General features: G+C 33.4%; 1 protein-coding gene across 5 annotated transcripts in view; it reads left to right on the top strand.

Moving 5' to 3' along the window:
* CDC27 (cell division cycle 27) overlaps positions 1-20,306 on the top strand; it is a 90,560-nt gene that overhangs the window by 33,261 nt on the left and 36,993 nt on the right. For all 5 annotated transcript variants that reach the window (XM_051994925.1, XM_051994924.1, XM_051994923.1 and 2 more), the window contains exons 2-8: positions 968-1,043; positions 4,694-4,841; positions 7,481-7,606; positions 16,449-16,546; positions 17,599-17,753; positions 18,135-18,346; positions 19,233-19,347. In XM_051994925.1, the coding sequence (XP_051850885.1) occupies positions 968-1,043; positions 4,694-4,841; positions 7,481-7,606; positions 16,449-16,546; positions 17,599-17,753; positions 18,135-18,346; positions 19,233-19,347 (930 nt within the window). The remainder of the gene's footprint in view (positions 1-967; positions 1,044-4,693; positions 4,842-7,480; positions 7,607-16,448; positions 16,547-17,598; positions 17,754-18,134; positions 18,347-19,232; positions 19,348-20,306) is intronic.

Raw genomic sequence — 20,306 nt, 5'->3', positions numbered from 1 at the left:
CACTGTACATCTTGTTCAAGATGTCTGAAAAGCAGTTGGAGAAGTGAGATTTGAGCTCAGCAGAGAGTAGGACAGAAAATGTAGTAAAATCCATGGGAATAGATGAGAGATTGTCAAATGAAATAATATAAAATAAACCAGTCAACCTTCCATATGACAAAGGGAAATGTAAAAATCTGGTCCCTGTGTTAAGACAAGCTGATTTGAGTAAATAATATGTGTCCCTATAAATTATTTGCTCAATATATAATTTTTAGTCAAATTTCCTCACATTAGCTCAAATATTTTAAATGATCTGCCTCATGGGTTTATGGATAGTTGGAAAGAACCCTAGAGAACTAAAGACAAATAGCGATTACTCTCAGCATTCTTTCAATCCTTTGAGCAATGATAGAATTGAGATAGCAATAATGAATGTACTAGAGCTGTCTGTTTAATGAGTTTTATCACAGTCAGAAGGTAGAATAAAGATGAAATTGGAGCCTTCTCACTAGTCTTATTTGTTTAGCAGGCTTCTTTCCACCTTCCTTCAAGATCTAAATTGAAAAATATGGAACTGAGCTTTTTTTTTTTTGTCCTTAATAAGGTTAGATTTGATGGACAACTGAGTCACACAAATGATTTTGAGGAACCAGAATTAAGGAGTGGCCTTGTTTATAATTTTTTAATCTTTAATGAGGAAGTTTTGTTGAAATTCAAATGCTTACTGGTAGCATTGGTGCTGAGCTTATCCCCACATTAATCAATCACTTTAAAAGGACCTGAATTCCCAAAAGAGTTTTAGTCAAGGCATCATTTACTAGGGAGCTAAGTATTGACATAGCTTGAATTATGGATACTAATTTGAAATTTTCATTTCAACCTTTAATTACTCTATAAAGTGTAGATACTGTGGACATAAATATGTATGAACTATTCAGGATCTCATAGGCCGGTTTTTTTTCTCTCTCTCTCTCTCTCTCTCTAGGCTGCTATATGGCAAGCACTAAACCACTATGCTTTCCGAGATGCAGTTTTCCTTGCAGAAAGACTGTATGCTGAAGGTATGTGATCCATTCATTTTTTCATTTGCTCTTTAGCGTTATTTGCATTTTCAGACTATTCATATGGTCTATACTAGTGGGAAACAGAAGAAATGTTTGTGACAATAATTTGTAGGCAAAGGTTTTATTTTTTGTTTTATAGTCAGTTTTAGAAAAATGAACTACAAGTATATATGAATTTTATTAGATGGCCTCTTATCACTGTCAAATTTTGTGATGCAAGGAATTGTTTTTGAGAAATGCTAAGGGAATTAAAATTCCTCCTCAGTTTAAATGACTACTCTGGCATATGATTGCATCCAACTGAGATCTTGAGTATTAGGGACCTTACAGGATTAAGTATTAATCCTGTATATTAATGTACATTATACAATAATACAACAATATACATTAATATACAATATTAAGTATCCCAGTATTAAGACAGTAGGAGCTCACTCCTTGAACAAGTTATCTTCTATTGGGAATGAAGCTATTGCTGAATGGGAACCCAGTCACTGGAAACAAAATCATCAGATATCTACTGATTCAGGGCACAGTCCAGAAAGCCTTGTTACCTCTATCTGCTAACTATATTCCCAGCTACCCAATGAATAGAGTAATAACCTGTGAACACTGACACCATCATTCTCATTTTGACCTGATTATTTTCTTTCTCTCACAACTAACAAACTTTTACCACTCGCTACCCTTAGCTTCATGATTCACAATCACTGTCTACTAAGACAAAAATCATTCTTCCCTATTAGGTAGCATCCATATCTACCATAGCACAAAGCCTCTACAGCCACGTGTTCCTCTGCCCTCTCATTTCACTGTATCTACATATCATCATTAACTCAACTTTACCCTGGATTCCAGGAGATAGTTTGGTGATTCAGTGGAAAGAGCATCAGGCCCACCAGGAACTCGGGAAGACTGAGTTCAAATCCAGCCTCAGAGACTTCCTAACTGAAATGGCAAACTGCTCCAATTATCCTTGTCAAGAAAACTCTTTGGAAAGGGTGAACCTCAGGGTCACAGAGTTGAGCACAAGGGAACACAACAAGCCTAGCTCGCGACTGCGTCACCCCCAATACCTTCTTGTTCATTTTCCTGTTTATGTTGCATCTATGCCACTAATCTATCCCAGATTCGTGTTAATCCAAGCCTTCCTGCTGCTGCATGACAATTTTTTTTTCTTCCACAGTTGAGGCTCTATTATCCTGGCCTCAGTGGCTCTTTCAGATTTCCTTTTCTTTCCTCAAGCTTCCTTCACTGTTTCTTGCCCTTTTCTTTAGAAACAGATGACATTAACTCATATTTCAAAGAAAAAAAAAATCTAGGTTATTTTGCTTGAGGTCCCTCCTATCCCCCTATTCTGTGTTTGAAAACTTTTACATTTTTATTCTCCTTTGGTCCATTCCCTGAGGAAGAGGTGACCCTTTTCTTTGTATCTGCTATCTTCTAAGCCTATATAAACACATTCCTTCCTCACTTCCACAGTTGGGCATGCTTGGTTTCCTAAAGATTCAGACCAGATTCCTCCTCCTTCATAAAGCTTTTTCTAGTTCCCTCTAGTTTTTAGTGCCCCGTTTTCTCCAAACTAAATTGTCTTTATTTTATATGTATTCTATATATTCTTCTGTATTCTCATTGTCTAATTAGAATATAAGCTTCTTGATAGAAGTAACTCACTTTTATCTTTGTATCTCCAGTGTGCTCTCATAGTGAAAACTTAAAAATGTTTCTTCTTAGTTCCCTTCCTATTTGACTGCTCTTTTTGGTCTTTTTTGGCTAGTATGTCATTTTTACTAGTTTATTTCCTCCCCTCTTTCTCTCCTACTTCATTCCCAAGAAGGAGAGTTTCTTTCCTGGACTTTGTTCTCATTCCATGCATTCTTGCTCTTTCCAGCTTTATTTCATAGTATGACATTCATACATTGCTGTGGTATAAGTGATGGTTTAAAACTACTTTCTGTTAAAATGCTTTCCAGTTTTTTCAACTAGTCTTATTAAATAGGAAGCCCTCTCCCTAGTAATTTTGTAGGCTACTATGTATGATTGCTTCAGGAGCATGCTTGTCTAGGCTAAACTACTTTCCTATTTTTAAATGTAAATAAATATTTTTAAATAATTACTGCTTCATAATAACATTTCCAGAATTCTATTTCTATTTGATAAAAATTGTTGAAAAAACTGGGATTCAATTTGTCAGAAACAATAGTTAGTGAATTACCTGATAGGTCAGTGCATAGAGTATTGGGCCTGGAGTTAGAAAGATTTTAATTCAAATTCAGCCGCAGGCTATTTCCCAGCAGAGTGACTCTGAGATCTGCTGGATCTACTGAAGAAGGAAATGGCAAATCACTCTGCCCAGAAAGCCCCATGGACAGTTGGTCCACAAAATCAAAGAGTCAGACACTACTGCTTGACTAAAACAATAGTAATGAGTTAAGACAGTCACTAAAGTTCTAAATGGAAATATAATCTAAGTTTCAAAGGTTATATCATTTAAAAAGTTAGATAAGAATATAAGAATCATCTTTCACAAGTATAGCTAGTAGGAAAGAACTTAACAAAACAGGGTATAGAGATGATCATAAGTGATAAACAATTTCAGTTTAAATATTAAGCTCTCCATCTTTTTTTTTTTTCTCTTGATGCTTAACCTTTTGTCTCTCCAAATGAATCTTGTTATTTTATCTGTTCTAAAGCTTCTTATCACCAAGAGTTTTTCGTTATGACAAATCCATAGTAGGTACTTAAGTTCTTGTTGATTGACTGTCTGATACTGTCTGTGCTACTTTATATGTTCATAATCTTGCACTTCTACAGCAAAAGAAGTGAGATATATTTATTCTTGTTTTCATATAGTCATTGATTATGGTCATTGACAATGACCTCTTTTTTTGAACTGTTCATATTGGAGAATGACTTTTTTTAAAAAAAATAATTATTTCTTTCTCTTATTTGGTTAAGAATTTTTTTCTCTTCCCATAGTTGTAAGACATTTCTTATTTTTCTCCAATATAATGTCACCTTTGATAGCTAGGTAGTATGTTTACCTGGAAGTTGTTAATATGTACAAGATGCTAGTCTAAACTTCAGTGGTAGTCAAATTACTTTCCACTTTTATTTATTAGTTCCTATTGGATAGATATTACTTTCTCAGATAGTATTGGATTTAAATATCACTGGACTACTGAGTTCAATTATTTCTTGTTATTACTTATTTGTTTTTTCGCTGATCCATTTTTCTGTTTTAAATTATTATCATCAAGTAGTTTTGATAATTACTTTTTCATAATGTGATTCGGAACTGTAAAAAGGCCGTTTCCCCTTCATTCCTACTTTTTTCATTCTTAAGATTTTAGATTTTGTGCCATTAAAGATTTTTGAATAGAACTGTGTGATACAACCAGATCTATGTTTTTGTTTTGTCCTTCTTAAAAATAATTACTCTGTTGTTCAGTTGTAGGTGAATAAGTTTTATCCTTGTTGAAATTTCTGAACTGTTTTTGTATTAAATAATTGCTTCATTTTACATTGTTTTTAGTTACTAGTGAGTAATCTCTATCTTAGTTACTATCTTGTGGAATCTTATTTCTTATAGTTAATTTTTATTGAGGACAAAATGATAATCATTTTTTGAATTTTTTTCCCTTCAGTACACTCAGAAGAAGCATTGTTTTTACTGGCAACCTGTTATTATCGCTCAGGAAAGGCATATAAAGCATATAGACTCTTGAAGGGACACAGTTGTACTACACCACAGTGTAAATATCTACTTGCAAAATGTTGCGTCGACCTCAGCAAGTAAGTTAATTAACCTTCCTTTACTAATGTTGTATATTTAGTCAGAACACTGTTATTTGTCAGGTCCTATTATTATAAATTCAATATTACTGTCCAAATTATTTTATATTAAAACTTTATTATATTTGAATAATTACTGAAAAAAATTGAAGTGTTGTTATTGTAATAAAAAGGTAAAATCACAATAATTGTTGGAATTTAACTTATATTAACAAATTCTCGCTGACTTGAGATGAGATGCCACAAGTGACATTACCTTTGCTTTCAGATATGGACTGAAGGAAATAAATCTGGAAATAAGCATAACCAGGGTGGGTAACTCTTTGGGGCTAACATAAATAAATAAATATATATATTCCCAGCCATATTCTGTAACCAGGAGAGGGTGGCTAAGAGACAATTCCCTACAAATTTCCTCTTTTTTTGTATTCAGTTCATCCAAGTAAATCGTGATTTGTGATCTTCTGGAGATAGCTAAAAGTGTAAATTCTATTAAATTATTTTTGAAGATTCAGTGATAGTTTATTAATAGATCTCCTAAGAAATACATACTGATAAGAGCCCAAGTATTTATTTGTCCATAGAGTAAACTGGTGACTTTTTTAAAAAATAAAGCTAAAAAGATCTAGGAAATTCCTGAAAAGTTTAAGAATTCATTTGTTTTTACATTATCTTCATTTCCATTTATTCCTCTCACTCCCTCCCATACATTCTGTAATTTCTAATGAAGATTAAAAAAATAAAAATAAAAAAGGGAAAAACCAATTTAACAAAACTAGCTAACATATTAGCTGAATCTAATAGCCTGCAGAATGTTCTGTATCCATAGTTCCCCACCTCTGCAAAGGAGGTACATTTTCTCATCTTTTCTCCAGAGCCAAGCTTGATCATTATTATAATACATTATGCACTTTCCCTTTTGGTAACTTCCATTTCCGTTTTTGTAATTTATTCTTTTTTTCTGGTTCTGCTTACTTCACTATATATCAGTCATTTAAGTCTTATGCTTCACTGAATTCTTCATATTATCATTTCCTATAGTGTAGTAATATTTTGCTTAAAAGTTTCTAAATGAGTTATTTTAATACTTTAAAAAAGGATTCAAGAAATTGGATGCTAAAAGCCTATCTATCTATATTTATTTTGCTTATTGATTCTTTCAGCAAAAGTCCCAGGTTATTCATTCTTAATTTATATTTAAATCAATTCAAATACACCAGAAATTAATCTTGTATAAAATAACATTGGATTGTCATTCTCTATGTTAGAATAGTTATAGTTTCAAATGCTTATATATAGTTTATATGGTTATAGTTATGATAAATTAATTAGATTAGTCAGGAATAGATGTTAGAAATATTTTTCATGATGGAAATCTATTTTTAAAAGTAAACTTAAAATATAATCCTTTATATACCCTAGTTTTCTGTTGTACACAAACCTGTATTGGAGTCAGAATCCTATTTTCTCATTCACCACTACTTTAAGGGATTGCTGGATAGAACTTAATAGGAAATAATGACTTTGGATAAGTTACTTCATCCATCTGGACAAAGTTTCTTCATTTATAAATAAAAAGAGTTGGACTTGACAGTCTCTAAGAACCTCATCATTCTTTAATATATTATTATATTATTTTACAATTATTTTCCCAAGTAAAAATTTATTGGGTCACTTTTTTTCTTACTGTTTGGAAAAAAAATCCTCAGATTTACAAAATTCAAAGTATTATCCTTAGAATCAGGTAACTTAAGTTCAAATCCTGGTTCTGCCATTCCAACTGTAACAAGTTGGGACAAGTATCTCTACCTCCTCCAGGGATCTACCATTCTATTATTAATTTGACTTCTTGTTTCAAATATAGAACTGAAATTTTATAAAGAACATGCCATCCACAAATACTAAAATTGACAAATACCTGCTTACATAAAATTCCCATATGCACAAAAATATTTATATTAGCACTTGTGGTAGCAAAGAACTGAAAACAGAATGGCTAGACAAAATGTGATGCTTGGATATACAAGAAATCATAAATACATGGAAAGCCTTATATGAAATAATTCAGCATGAAGTAAACAGAGCCAAGAAAACAGTTTTACACAGTTGCTACAATAATGTCAATGAATATCCACTACAAAATAAAAGTGAATAATGTTAAACAACAAAGAACAAGTATGGCCCCAAAGAAGAGATATGAGAAGATATCCCTTTGCAAAGATTAGAGGTTCACAGGTGTTAAATGTTGCATATATTTTCAAACGTTTTGAGTGTATTTATTTGTTTTGCTAACTTTCCCTTTTTCTTTTCCTTAAAAAAAAAATTCTTTATTATATGAGTTGACTCTGTGGGGAAGAAAGAGTCATGCTAAGAGAATTTATTTTTAAAATTATATGCTTTCCTTTTCTCCCTTAAATGCCCAGAAGAGTTATGTATCTCAGATTACCCTAACCTATTTAATGATAGAATCAAATAGGTATTGGTTGGTGGAGGGTTTTGTGTTTTTGTTTTTGTTTTGGGGGGGAAGGAGTGACAGACTTTTGCTTTATCTGTTTCTATCTCTAATAGAGATTGGTAATAGAAGATATTTATATACAGTGATTTATGATTTTGTGCCTAAATTTGTGTTTCATTTTAAGGCTTGCTGAGGGGGAACAGATCTTATCTGGTGGAGTTTTAAATAAGCAGAAAAGCCATGATGATATTGTTACAGAGTTTGGTGATTCAGCTTGCTTCACACTTTCATTATTGGGACATGTATATTGGTAAGTGAAAATTATTTCAACTGTTAGAAATCGTTGATTATTTATAATAAAGATAATGGTTTTCCTTAATTTACATTACTTATTCTGTACCTTACCAATCAAATTAATTATTTGCAAGCCATAATTTCTTATAGCTCTAAAAAGTGGTATTGATTTATTTTTATCAAATAGCATTAACCCAGCTATTGCCATAGTCATCTGGTTCCCAGGCATTTGGAGCCTATAAATGTAATGCAGATATTGGTTTCTATCATTTCCAAAGTATAAATTATGCCTTTTCCTTACCTTGGAGAATACCAAAATCTAGATCATTAAAAAGGCCAGGGGGAAAGGAGGGGAAGAAAGAGGGAGGTAATGAAGAGAGTAAAAAAAGCTGAAGCTTTCTCTAAGTTTAAATATCTCCCCCCTCCATGAAAAATAGTTTTGATTCAGACTTTGCTAGCATTCTGGAGTTTTCTTCCTCTTTTTTTTCTTTCCTTCTTTCCCTCTTCTCCCTTTCTTTCTCTCTCTCTCTCTCTCTCTCTCTCTCTCTCTCTCACACACACACACACACACACACACACACACATTCCCTGTCTTTCTCTCTCTCTTTGTCTTCCCTCTCTTTCTGTGTTTCCTTGTCCTTCTTTCCTTCCTTTTGTTACTGAGAAGTTAAATGACTTGCCTAGGGTTTCAGGGCCAATAAGCATCAGAGGTGAGATTCGAAATTCTATTCTTCCTAACAGAAACAGCCTAGCTATTTACTACACCATAATGATTTTCTGTTATTTTTTTAAAAGGAAAATTGACTCCAGTTGAAAAAGATTTTTTTCTTTTTCCCCCAACATATTGTTATTTCTTCAAGTATTTCTCAATTACATGTGAAAAAATGTTAATTCATTTTTTTAAAAGTGTGCTTTGATCTGCACTCAAACTATCAATTCTTTGGAGCATTTTTCATCATAAGTTTTTTTGGAATTGTCTTGGTTTGTTGTATTTATCAGACTAGCTAAGTCATTCAATGTTGATCATCATACTGTATTATAGTTACTATGTAAAATGATCTCTTGGTTCTATTCACTTCACTTTGCTTAAGTTCATGTAAGTCTTCCCAGGTTTCTCTAAAGCTATCCTGCTTGTCATAGCTTTTTTTTTCTTTTAAAAATGAGCATTCCATTGATTTTTAGTTCACTACCACCACAAAGAGCTGATATTTTTGTACATAGAAATTCTCCCGCTGCCCCCCACTCCATTTTTAAAAATTTCTTTGGGATACAAAGCTAGTAGTGGTAATACTGTATCAAACAGTATGCACCGTTTTATAGTCTTGGGGACATAGTTCCAAATTGTTCTCCAGAATGTTGGATCAATTCACAACTCTATCAACATTGTATTAATGTCCCAGTTTTCCCACATCCCCTGCAAAATTTATCATTTTCCTTTTCTGTGATGTTAGCCAAGCTGATAGATATGAGATAGTATCTCAGGGTTTTTTTAATTTGCACTTTTAATCAATAGTGATTTAGAGTAGTTTTTCATATGATTATAGATAGCTTTGATTACTTCATCTGAAAACTGCCTGTTCATACTGTTCACTATTTGTCAATTGGGGAATGTCTCAGATTATTACAAATTTAACTCAGTTCTTTGTGTTTTTGAGACGAGTCCTTTTTCAGAGATACTTGACATAAAACAAAAAAATTTTAACCCCCTTTCTGCTTTCCTTCTAATCTTGGTTGCATTGGTTTTGTTTTTCAAAAACTTTTATAGAATCAAAATTATCCATTTTACCCAATTCTAATTTTTAAGAAATACCTCTTTTTCCATTTGGCCAATTCTGCTTTTTAAGAAATTCTTTTTCTTCAGTGAATTTTTAGGCCTCTTTTACCAAGCCGTTTTCTCTTTTCATAATTTTCTTGCATCACTCTCATTTCTTTTCCCAATTTTCCCACTGTCACTCTTATATCTTTCTTTAACTCTTCCAAGAATTTTTCTTGGGCTTCAGTTCAATTAGTATTTTTTTTCCTTGTGGTATAGTCCTAGAAGAGATATGGTCATTACCCTCCAGGTTTGCAGTCTCCTGTTTACCAAGGAAGGGTCCTAGTCTCCTGAATCCACAAGTGCTAATATTCTATTTGTCTTAGAACTGCTACCAAGCTACCTCCTTCCTTGGGACTGATCCTCTGCCCAGCTTACAAAGAAATCTAGAATTACAAATGAGTCATAGAGTTGCTAATAAGTACCAACTGTACTCAGTGCCAGCAGTGGTTCCCCTGTAATCTCTTTTTGACCAACTGTTTGACTCCTTTATTTTCTCTAGAGAGCTCCTAAAACTACTCTGGCTGCTATTGTTGCTGAAGTGGGGGAGGAGGGAGAGAGGTCCAGATAGGCTTCATTGTCACAAATTCTTGTCAACTTACTAAGTTTTCTTTGGAAAAACAGCTCATACTGACCATTTTTTGGCTCTGCTGCTCCAAAATTTAAAGTTGTTTGGAGGGGACCATTAAGAGACTTCAGTTGAGTTGCTAATAATGTACCATTTTGACTCCTTACCCTGGTATAGAATATTTTAAAAACAAAGATAATAGTTACTTTAAAAATAATCAGGCCTGAAAGTTAGTGAAAGTTGCTGAATGGAACCCTTGGGGCTAGAATAACATATCTAGGAACAAGACTAGAATTTACTTGACCATATTTCCAACATGGGGAATAGTTTTGGAATAAAAGAGCACTCTTAAAATTTTAGACATTCTGGGAAGTTTGGCCATCCAGCTTCTTCCACAAGCCACACCAAGAAAAGACCCTCACTTGTTTTCCATTAGTAACTTCACTATTACTTTCAAGGACATTATCACATCCCCCTCCCTCCCCCCATTCACCTAGGGTCAAAACTTGATGTCATCCTTTATTCCTCCCTCTTATATCTAGTCTGTTGATAAGTCTTGTTGATTCTACCCTAGCTCGTTCTCTCATGTGTTTGGCATTTCTCCTTCCTCATTTGCACCTCAGCTTCTTTCAAGACTCAGCTCAAATCCTCCAATTTTTCCCAAAAACCCTTTCCCTATCTTTCCCCTCCTTCTGATTTCACTTATCAGATTACCTTCTATGTATCTTATTATTTTTGTTTCTTTCCGCCATTTAGAATCTAAGCTCCTTAAGACTAGAAGCATATTTTGCCTTTATATTCCACCTTTTACCAAAGTGCCAGACACATAGTAATGTCTTGCTATATGTTTCTTGATTAGCTGGTGGATTTATCGGTTTCTTCAAATAATTGACAGATAACAACGGCAGTTATTGTAAAAAGATATTATAGCAGAGACCTGGAAATCAGAAATTTTAAACCAAGGCCTTTTTCAAGAATGAAAACTCCATGGCATTTCATCAATTAGCATCATTTGTGAAAGATTAAGGCATGTTAGATTCCAGATAATTGTGTCATTTCTGGGAAGGAGTTGAGATTTCCTTCCTTTTCTGGAGGGAAAAAGACCCTAATGAAGAATTCAAAAATAACTAGTAGTAGTGGTTGTTGAAAAGATGCAAGAAGGAAAAATACATCTGAATTGAGATCTTGTTGAGAAGATACAATAACAAGAAAAAGTACAACACACCTGAATTGGAATAGGTATATGACATTTGCCCCCTGTTCTTACAGCTAAAGGAAAACTAGATAGCTCTGTAGTGAGAGTTCGAGCATGATAGGTTAGTTTGTATTATTAAGCAACCCTTACACACATGTAGAGGAAGAACAAAATAGCTTTTTTTCTTCTCTCTGAAATATCTTATTATTTATTTTAATAGAAGTTGTAGGTGAAAGTAAAATTAAATTCCCAAAGTAGGACATTACTACCCAGTCTTGTTTATCTTAGATATCATATATCTATTTACACTAAAACTACATGCAGAATTTTAGATGCATACCTCTCATAGTTTTGTACATGGGGACAATAGGTATTTTTTTGTTTCCAGTATAATTTCTGATAATGCCTATAATTCGTTTGATTCTTTTTGGGGGAGGTTTAGATAGAGAGTGGAGAGGAAGAAGTGATGTGAAGAATTTAACAGAACACATTAATGTTAGGGAATGAGTAGAATGAATCTTAAACATTTCTTTCTGAACCATCACCTTCAGGTAACTTCCACCGCCATCAGAGACTTAGAAATGTCTCTTTAGAATGCCATCTTGAGAATGAATGAAAAAGCACTAAGTATTTCCTATCTTCAAAGCACTGCACTCAGTATAGGTATATAAGTAGAAAAAACAAGACACTCTTTGCTGTCAAGTAGTTCATGGGTTGACTTTGTAGGCAGATGGAAAGAACCTGTGCTCCTTAGGAAATTGCATCTTTAGTGTCAGTTCTATTGATAAAATTATATCCCTGATTTTAACCACTGAACAATAGCAAGGAATTTCATGGTAAGAATATTTTTTTTCTTTGTATCCAGTAGCTGTGATTTGCTGAAGAGGCAAAGTTTCCCTAGACAACAGCTTCATGGACTGGCTGGAAGCAAGGTGGTGCTTTTTCGAGGCTCTTGGGCACAGGGTTCTGGATTGACTCCACAGGGATTTGAGGGGAATAGTGGTGGTGGTGGTTTGTACTACCTGTAACCTAGTTCCCTTCATATTGACTTGGAATCAGAAGATACTTGAGTTTAAATCCTAGCTATGTGATCTCAGGCAAGTCACTTCTTCTCTGAACCTCAGTTTCTTAATAAAGAATAAAGAAAAAAGACCTACAGGATTTATGGGAGGAAAGTACTTTATAAATCTTTTTTTTCCTTAATAGTATTTTATTTTTCCAATTACATATAAAGATAATTTTCAACATTCGTTTTTGTTAGATTTTTAAGTTGCATTTTTTTCTCCCTTTTTTCCAAAACTACAAGCAATCTAATATAGGTTATACATGTACAATACTTTGAAACGCATTTCCACATAAGTCATATTTGCGCAAGAAAAATCAGAACAAAAGGGGAAAAAAACACAAGAAAGAAAAAGCAAAAACTCCAAAAGATGAAAATAGTATGCTTCAATCCACATTTAGTCTCCTTAGTTCTCTGGATGCAGATGATATTTTCCAATCCAAGCTTTTTGGAATTGTCTTGAATCACTGTATTGCTGGATAGAACTAAGTCTTATCATAGTTGATCACATGACATAATCTGTTAACTGTGTATAATGTTTTCTTGCTTCTGTTCACTTCGTTTAGCATCAGATGTTCATGTAAGGCTTTCCAGACTTTTTTTGAAATCAGGCTGTTCATCAGTACTTATAGAGTAATAATATTCCATTCCATTCATACATCGTAACTTTTTCTGCCATTCCCCATTTGATGTTATCCGTTCAATTTTCAGTGCCTTGCCAGTTCAAAAAGAGCTGCTACAAACATTTTTGCACATGTGGGTCCTTTTCTCTTTTATAATCTCTTTGGGATACAGACTCAGTAATGACCCTGCTGGATCAGAGAGTATGCTTTTTTTTTTTTTTTTTTTTTCCTGAGGCAATTGGGGTTAAGTGACTTGCCCAGGGTCACACAGTTGGGAAGTGTTTAGTGTCTGAGATCACATTTGAACTCAGGGCCTCCTGACTTCAGGGCTGGTGCTCTATCCACTGTGCCACTTAGCTGCCCCGGGTGTGCACAATTTGATAGGTCTTTGGACATAGTTCCAAATTGCTCCCCAGAATGACAGGATCAGTTCAGAACTTTATTGGTAATACATTAATGTCCTAGTTTTCCAACTGCCCTCCAGCATTTATCATTATCTTTTCCTGTTATCTTAGCCAAACTAGGTGTTAGGTGATACCTGAAGTACTTTGTGAATCTTAAAACACATTATAAATTGAGTGATTTATAATATTGGGTTCATTAATAATGTCATCCATTTAGATATACATTTAGAGTACAAAAATGTTCCTCTATATTATCAAACAATCCTTTAATTATTTTTATTCTCAGCTATTTGCATGGTTTCCAGTCCATAGTAGACTCTTAATAAGTGCTTATTAATTGATTGAGCTATGTAATCTACTATTGTACAGCTTGAATTGGCTTAATAATTTGTTAATTCATGACACCAGTGAATTTTTCTATACCATTTAACTCTTAACACTTGGGAACTCTCTTAATTGGGTTCCATTTACAACCTCTCTGTTTCACATTTAATCTATCTTCTCCAAATATGAGTTACCTAACTTCCTCATAGTAATGCAGAATCATAAGCATAACCTCGCTGGTATGGGACCTGAGTGTAATTTCTGCAGTACTTTGAACATTTCTAAGTATTTCCATTCTTTAGAATTGAGACATAAACTGATCTTTTCTGATCCAGTAGCCACTGTTGAGTTTTTCAGATTTGCTGGCATATTGAGAAAGCTCAGTTGGAATTCTGTCACCTCCACTAGCCTTATTTTTAGCATTTCTTCCTAAGATCCACTTGCCTTAATTCTTTAGGATGCCTGTTTATAGATCAGTAACCACCCTATCATGGTTATGGTGCTGTTAAGATCTGTCTTGTATAGGGTTTTTTTGTATTCTTGTCCCTCCTTAATCTCTTTTGCTTCTGTTAAATCCCTACCATTATTGTCTTTTATTGTGCCCATTTTGGCATGAAACCTTTCCTTAATACCTCTGACTTCTTGAAGAGATTTCTTGCCTTTTCCATTCTCTTATTTTCTTATCTTTCCTTGCTCTTCTGTAGAATTCTGTTATGAATGTGATATCTTCTTTTGGTATTTCTAGAAGATGCTGTGGCTCTTCATAGAACTATTGACTTTGGCCTCTTCGGCATCAATGTTGAGGTGAAAATGTTTGCCTTGGAGTCATAACATTCAGTTATTTTTTAGATCCTGCCCCACCCAGGATTGATTTCTCATTCTTGTATTAACTACGGGGGCTACTCCATTTCTTCTAACGAGATTCTTCCCTTCAGTAATATATGGAGTGATCATGAGAATTAAATTCATCTAATTTTAAATTAATAGTTGCTTCCCATTAGCAACTATCTGATCACATTCCCAGTGTAAAGAATATTGGAGTAAGAGTCGGAAGAATCCAAAACCACCTTCCTCATTGGAAAGGAAGGACAGAAATGAGCATTTGTTAAGTGTCTACAATATGCTAAACACTTTACCAATGTTATCTCATTTAATAGCACCCTGGAAGGGAGGCACTGCTTTTTTTTGTTCCCATTTTACACTAGTGGAAATTGAAGCAGAGAGAGATTAGGGATTTGTCCAGGGTCACACAGCTCCTGAGGTCTAGGCTAAGTTTGAAGTCAGCTGTTCCTTTCTTCAGGCCCATCACTATCCATTCTATCCACTGTGCCACCATTTCATTGTCAGCTTACTATAGTTTGAATTATTTCCCTTCCTATCAGATTCTTGTCTTAAACTTCTTCGACCAGTTGTTAAGCTCACACATCTTCAACCCGTTACGAATGAATGAATGAAAATTTCATACTTGACTCTATGTCCTTGGATGATTCTCTCTGGTCTCAGTTTCCCTTATATGTAAATTAGGAGGTTGGACTAAGTGGCCTCTATATTTGTATCTCTGTATCTATGGTGGTCTCTATTTTATATGATTCTATGATGATTCTGTATTGTTGGGATTTAAATAAGCTTTCCTATATTGCTTTAAGAAGTTGGGTTTTTTTTTTTTCTTTTTTTTTTGTCTGTGTGTTTATGAGTTGATATTAAGCTAACCTACAAAGCATGGATTTCCCTCCCACAGAAAAATTTACCTTTTCTGCAATTGGTTATACATTTTTTAAAAATTCATTTATCTTACATCTTATAGATTTTGTTAAATACCAGGTTTGAAAAAAGAGGATTTGGGGGCTATAGACTCTTCTTGAAAAGAGATGTTATTTTGAGAATTAATTCAGTTATTAATACAATATAAACAAACATAAAGTATCTTAACAAATAACTTCTACACCACTTACTTTGTGCTTGACATCATCCTTTGGCACCATGGCCATTTATGATGTTATACAGCTTTACAGTTTTTCCTTTGGAACTTTTTAGTTGAATGCCATCTGATGTTTCACATAACCTTTAGAGTTTTACAAGAATCAACCCCATGTTACTTTTGACATATATATATATTCATTCTCCTAAAATATGACAATCCTGGCATACTTCTGTAGAAGTAAATTTTTAAAATTATTTTGGCATCTAGATCATTTTAAAACCCCATCTTAACAATAATAATAAATAATGTTTGTATGGTCCTTAGGTTTGTAAAATGTTTGACATATGTTATCTCATAAACCATATGTCCCATATCTTCTGTAATATAGGCCTTTGAATAACTACTTTTTAAGGACAGCAGAATTACTTTGCTTTCTTTCTATGAAAAAAGCTTTTGTGAGAATTATCTTCTTTTGTGACAGGAAAGCTTTTATAGTTACAGTAAAGCCAGGTGATACATATATTCCTTTCAAATATGCTATAATTAAGGTATTTTAAGAATAGCCACTACTCTTTCTCAAAGTTAAAAATAAGTTTGGAGTATCTTAATGAATTATTTCCCTTCAGGACTTGATTACATAGGTGTTTTATAGGAAAGAAAACCTAGCTTTTTGTATATCAGGGAGGTGGTGGATAGCTCATTTAATTTTATTCAAGTTTCTCCTAATTTAGGTGTATGTGTGCTTCCACCTGACAGCTGGTTTGAACTGACCTATTGGAGTCATAGTTGAAGGGTGATAAGTAGGGGGAATTGACACTTCAGGGAAGCATTGAGGAAGAGGACCCTTTGTGCTTACATAAGGTGTATCTTTTTCTATTCCGTAATTATCTTTATTCTGAATGTTTTGGGTTCTCTTTCTTGTTTAAACTATTTGTTTTTCTCTACAGCAAGACAGATCGGCTTGCCAAAGGATCAGAATGTTACCAAAAGAGCCTTAGTTTAAATCCTTTCCTCTGGTCCCCTTTTGAGTCATTATGTGAAATAGGTAGGTTTGTAGAGGTGGGTTTTTTGTTTTACCCCTGTGCTTTTTCTTTATTTTTTTAAGAGGAAAAATACTTATCCACAGGAAGAGTTTTTCTTTCCAAAGTCACTGAGAAAAGATTGAAAGCATGATTATCAATTAGGGTTAAATGCTTGTTAAGACTTAATTTAAGGATATACACCTGCTTATATTTCTGAACATCTATGACTTTTTAGTGGTGAATTTGTTAGAAATATGAAGTTGTTAATCTTTACCATTTAGAACTTTTTAATGTTAACTACTATTTCTAGCATTGTGTATCAGTACACACTGGTAAGGTGTATACTTATTTATTAACTTTTAATAAAACCTATTCACAGAATGTCAAAAACTGAAACCATTATGTTGATAAATCACAAACCAGTGCCTTAAATGGAGAAGAATGGTACTTAAATATTTTAGGGTGGTGGAATTACCACCAGTGGTAATCACATATTGTAGAACACTGGTGGCAAACTCAAATAGAAAGAGGGTCCACTAAACTATACACAACATGACTTGTGGGCCTCATATTGGCTTAGAAAATCACATATTAACATTATCTGTGTTTTATTGAATTATTTGGTTTTTTTGTTAAATATTTCCCAATTATATTTTAGTCTGCTTTGGGCCACACTTGGGAGTGTGGGCTGCTTGTAGCCACATATTTGACATGTGCTATAGCTATATTTTTATTGTAGCATCATAACTTCTCTCCATGGGATTTTGGGTATGATTAAATTGCTTGCTGTGAACTAGGTAACCGTATCACTTTTCTGTGTACCCTGTCCTCTCTGAAAAACAACAAATGCAAAATAGTCACATTGTAGTCTTTATTTTAGAAAGACAAGTCTGAGCACCTGAAAGATAGAGGGAGGTATTGGATTAAGATGAAAAATTACAAAATCATTTGCAATGGTCAGTGAATTTTAAGCTTGTGTACTTCTTATGTATTAATTCAATTTATTTGTGTTTAAATTTGAAAAGATTTTAACCTTTATAACCTTGTTGTGGGGGCGGTCTTTTTGTCTTTACAGGTGAAAAGCCAGATCCTGATCAAACATTTAAATTAACATCATTACAGAACTTTAGCAGCTGTCTGCCCAACACTTGCACAACCCTAGTATCTAATCACAATTTATATCATAGACAGCCTGAGACAGTTCTGATGGAAACACCCCAGGATACAATTGTAAGTCTTTCAAGTACTAATACTTTCAAATTTTAATGTTATACAAATTTAAATCATTGATACAAACTAAGTAATACATTTTAGTTGACATGATGACAGGAGAGACAGCTATTATTGTTTGCAGAATGCAAGACCAAGAGTCAGAAAGATTTGGTTTCAGTTCCCACCTCTGATACTTGCTATCTGGGTGATTTTAGACAATCAAGGAACTTCTCTCAGCCTTCGTTTCCTCATTTATAAAATGAAAATGATATTTCTAGAATTTCACAAGCTAATTGTCAAATGAAATAATAATATATATAAAGTGCTTTGCAAACTTGTTAGCAAAACATGTAAAGCACCACGTGTGTCTGTTGTTATTGTAGAAATTTTCTGTTTCAGGAATTAAACAGATTGAATTTAGAATCCTCCAATTCAAAGTACTCCTTGAACACAGATTCCTCAGTGTCTTATATTGATTCAGCTGTAATTTCACCAGACACTGTCCCCCTTGGAACAGGAACTACCATTCTGTCTAAACAGGCTCAAAATAAACCAAAAACTGGGCGGAGTTTATTAGGAGGACCAGCTGCTCTTAGCCCTTTAACTCCAAGGTAAGATAAACAGTGCTTACTTTGTGTTGTACTGCAGCAGTTAACTTAAGGGCTACTAAAAAGTGAAGCAAATGTTGTATCAACTACTCACATGATTTTCAGAAAGTGAAATTAGTACAGTTTTTCTAATTAGATTCTTAAACGTTATCTAAAATACTCTTAATGATATGTCATAGACATTATAGTCAAGTCTATTGTTTCTCTAGTATATGCCTATAAATATATATATTTAGTATATAATGGTGAATTTTTTTTGAAATCTTGCACCTTCTAAATGGCTAAATTGTAGGGGAAATAAAATCATAATTTTCAAATTATAATTTGCCAAAATGTGCTGGAGAAAGTAGAAGGAAGTTGGAGAATCCTTTGGAACCCATGGGACCAGGCTGTGTGTCTGTTTTTTAATAGTAATTTGTGAAATACTGTTGAAATACAAGTCACCATTGCATTCTCCCCAGAGGGACCAAGAGTATATTAGTACAAGGTTACATATGGAAATGACCTCTACTCTACAGTTGTCCCAGGAGCTCTCCTAATTAGATTTGTCATGACTGGCACTTTTAAATACTGAAGTGCAGTTAATCCTATGTCTTGAAAATGATTTCCTTCCATGGAGTGTCTTTTATGAAAGCAACTTTCTAAATCTCTTTAAATATCTACTTCTGTCAGCAATTGCTACACAATTTAATTTTTATGCTATATTTTTAGTTGGGGGTAGGATTCAATTCACTACCATCAGTTACTACCAAGCTGCCCCTGAAATCCTCACTGTTTCTCAGACTAATTGACCATTCTCTTCCTTTTATACCTTTTAACTTAAATATACTACTACTTTATATGTGACTTGATGACTTTTTGACACCTTGATTTCAACTTCTTCTCACAGTTTTGGGATACTGCCACTAGAAACTCCAAGTCCTGGAGATGGATCATATCTACAAAACTACACTAACTCGTCTTCTGTAATTGATGTGCCATCCACAGGAGCCCCCTCAAAGAAGGTACCTTGCCTTTGAAATGCTGTTCTGATCTTGTTTAAAAAGAATTAGTTCCAAATTTTAGTCAGTTTACAAAATTAGCATTTGGGTCTTAAACAGTGTGAAAAGTGATTTTTTAATTTTTCCATTGTGGCAAAGAAAGTATGTGCAGACATGATTATGGCATTCACTTGAGGGTTGTACAGGTAAAAAGGGTTTGAGGCCTGCCTTGAGTAAGGTATTGGTGGCATGGGATCTTGAAATTAGAATTTCCCTTTTTAAATTGGATTAATGTACACAAAAAGCTAAATAAATTGTTAGCATCTAAAACAAACACCTCCGCCCCAGTCACACAGCTCATTAACTTTAATCCATTAATTGATATGTCCACATTTTTTCCTTACATATTTTTGAGATCTGTCATATTGTTACTATCTCTCTAAGCAAAATTAACATATTTTTTTAAAGCTTTGTAAACAGGGGCAAACAAGAGTTTGGCCTACTGTTAATATTTTCACAACAATAATACAATTCTGTAACCTAAAAAAGGTTACTGCAAATATTAAATACAACTTTTAAATTTTTTTATTAAAAGTTAACTTCTAATTTTTATGTAGTTAGATATATCATTTTATAGATATTATTGTGTTAGATATAATTGTGTTTAATTTTATTTAGACCATAACTTTTTAAATTAATAGACAATTTTGGGTGGAAGGATTTTTTCCTATTTAAAATGTCTTATAACAAGAATGAATATATTTTTTGGATGTTCTTTCTTCAGGAAAGAAATAATTTTAAATACTGCTCATATTAAGGAATCCAAGGAAACCTCACATAATATATTAAGTATATACTTTAGACATGTTTAGTAATATAACTCGTATTTAGCAGGATATATAAAAATTTATTACCCTAACTAAACCTAGTAATCAGTCCAACAAATAGATTAAGGAAATAAATCGATTCTTAATATGATTTAG

Source organism: Antechinus flavipes, chromosome 4 (genome assembly GCF_016432865.1).
Source record: "Antechinus flavipes isolate AdamAnt ecotype Samford, QLD, Australia chromosome 4, AdamAnt_v2, whole genome shotgun sequence".
NCBI classification, from domain to species: domain Eukaryota; kingdom Metazoa; phylum Chordata; class Mammalia; order Dasyuromorphia; family Dasyuridae; genus Antechinus; species Antechinus flavipes.
This window is presented reverse-complemented; position numbering and strand designations above follow the sequence as displayed.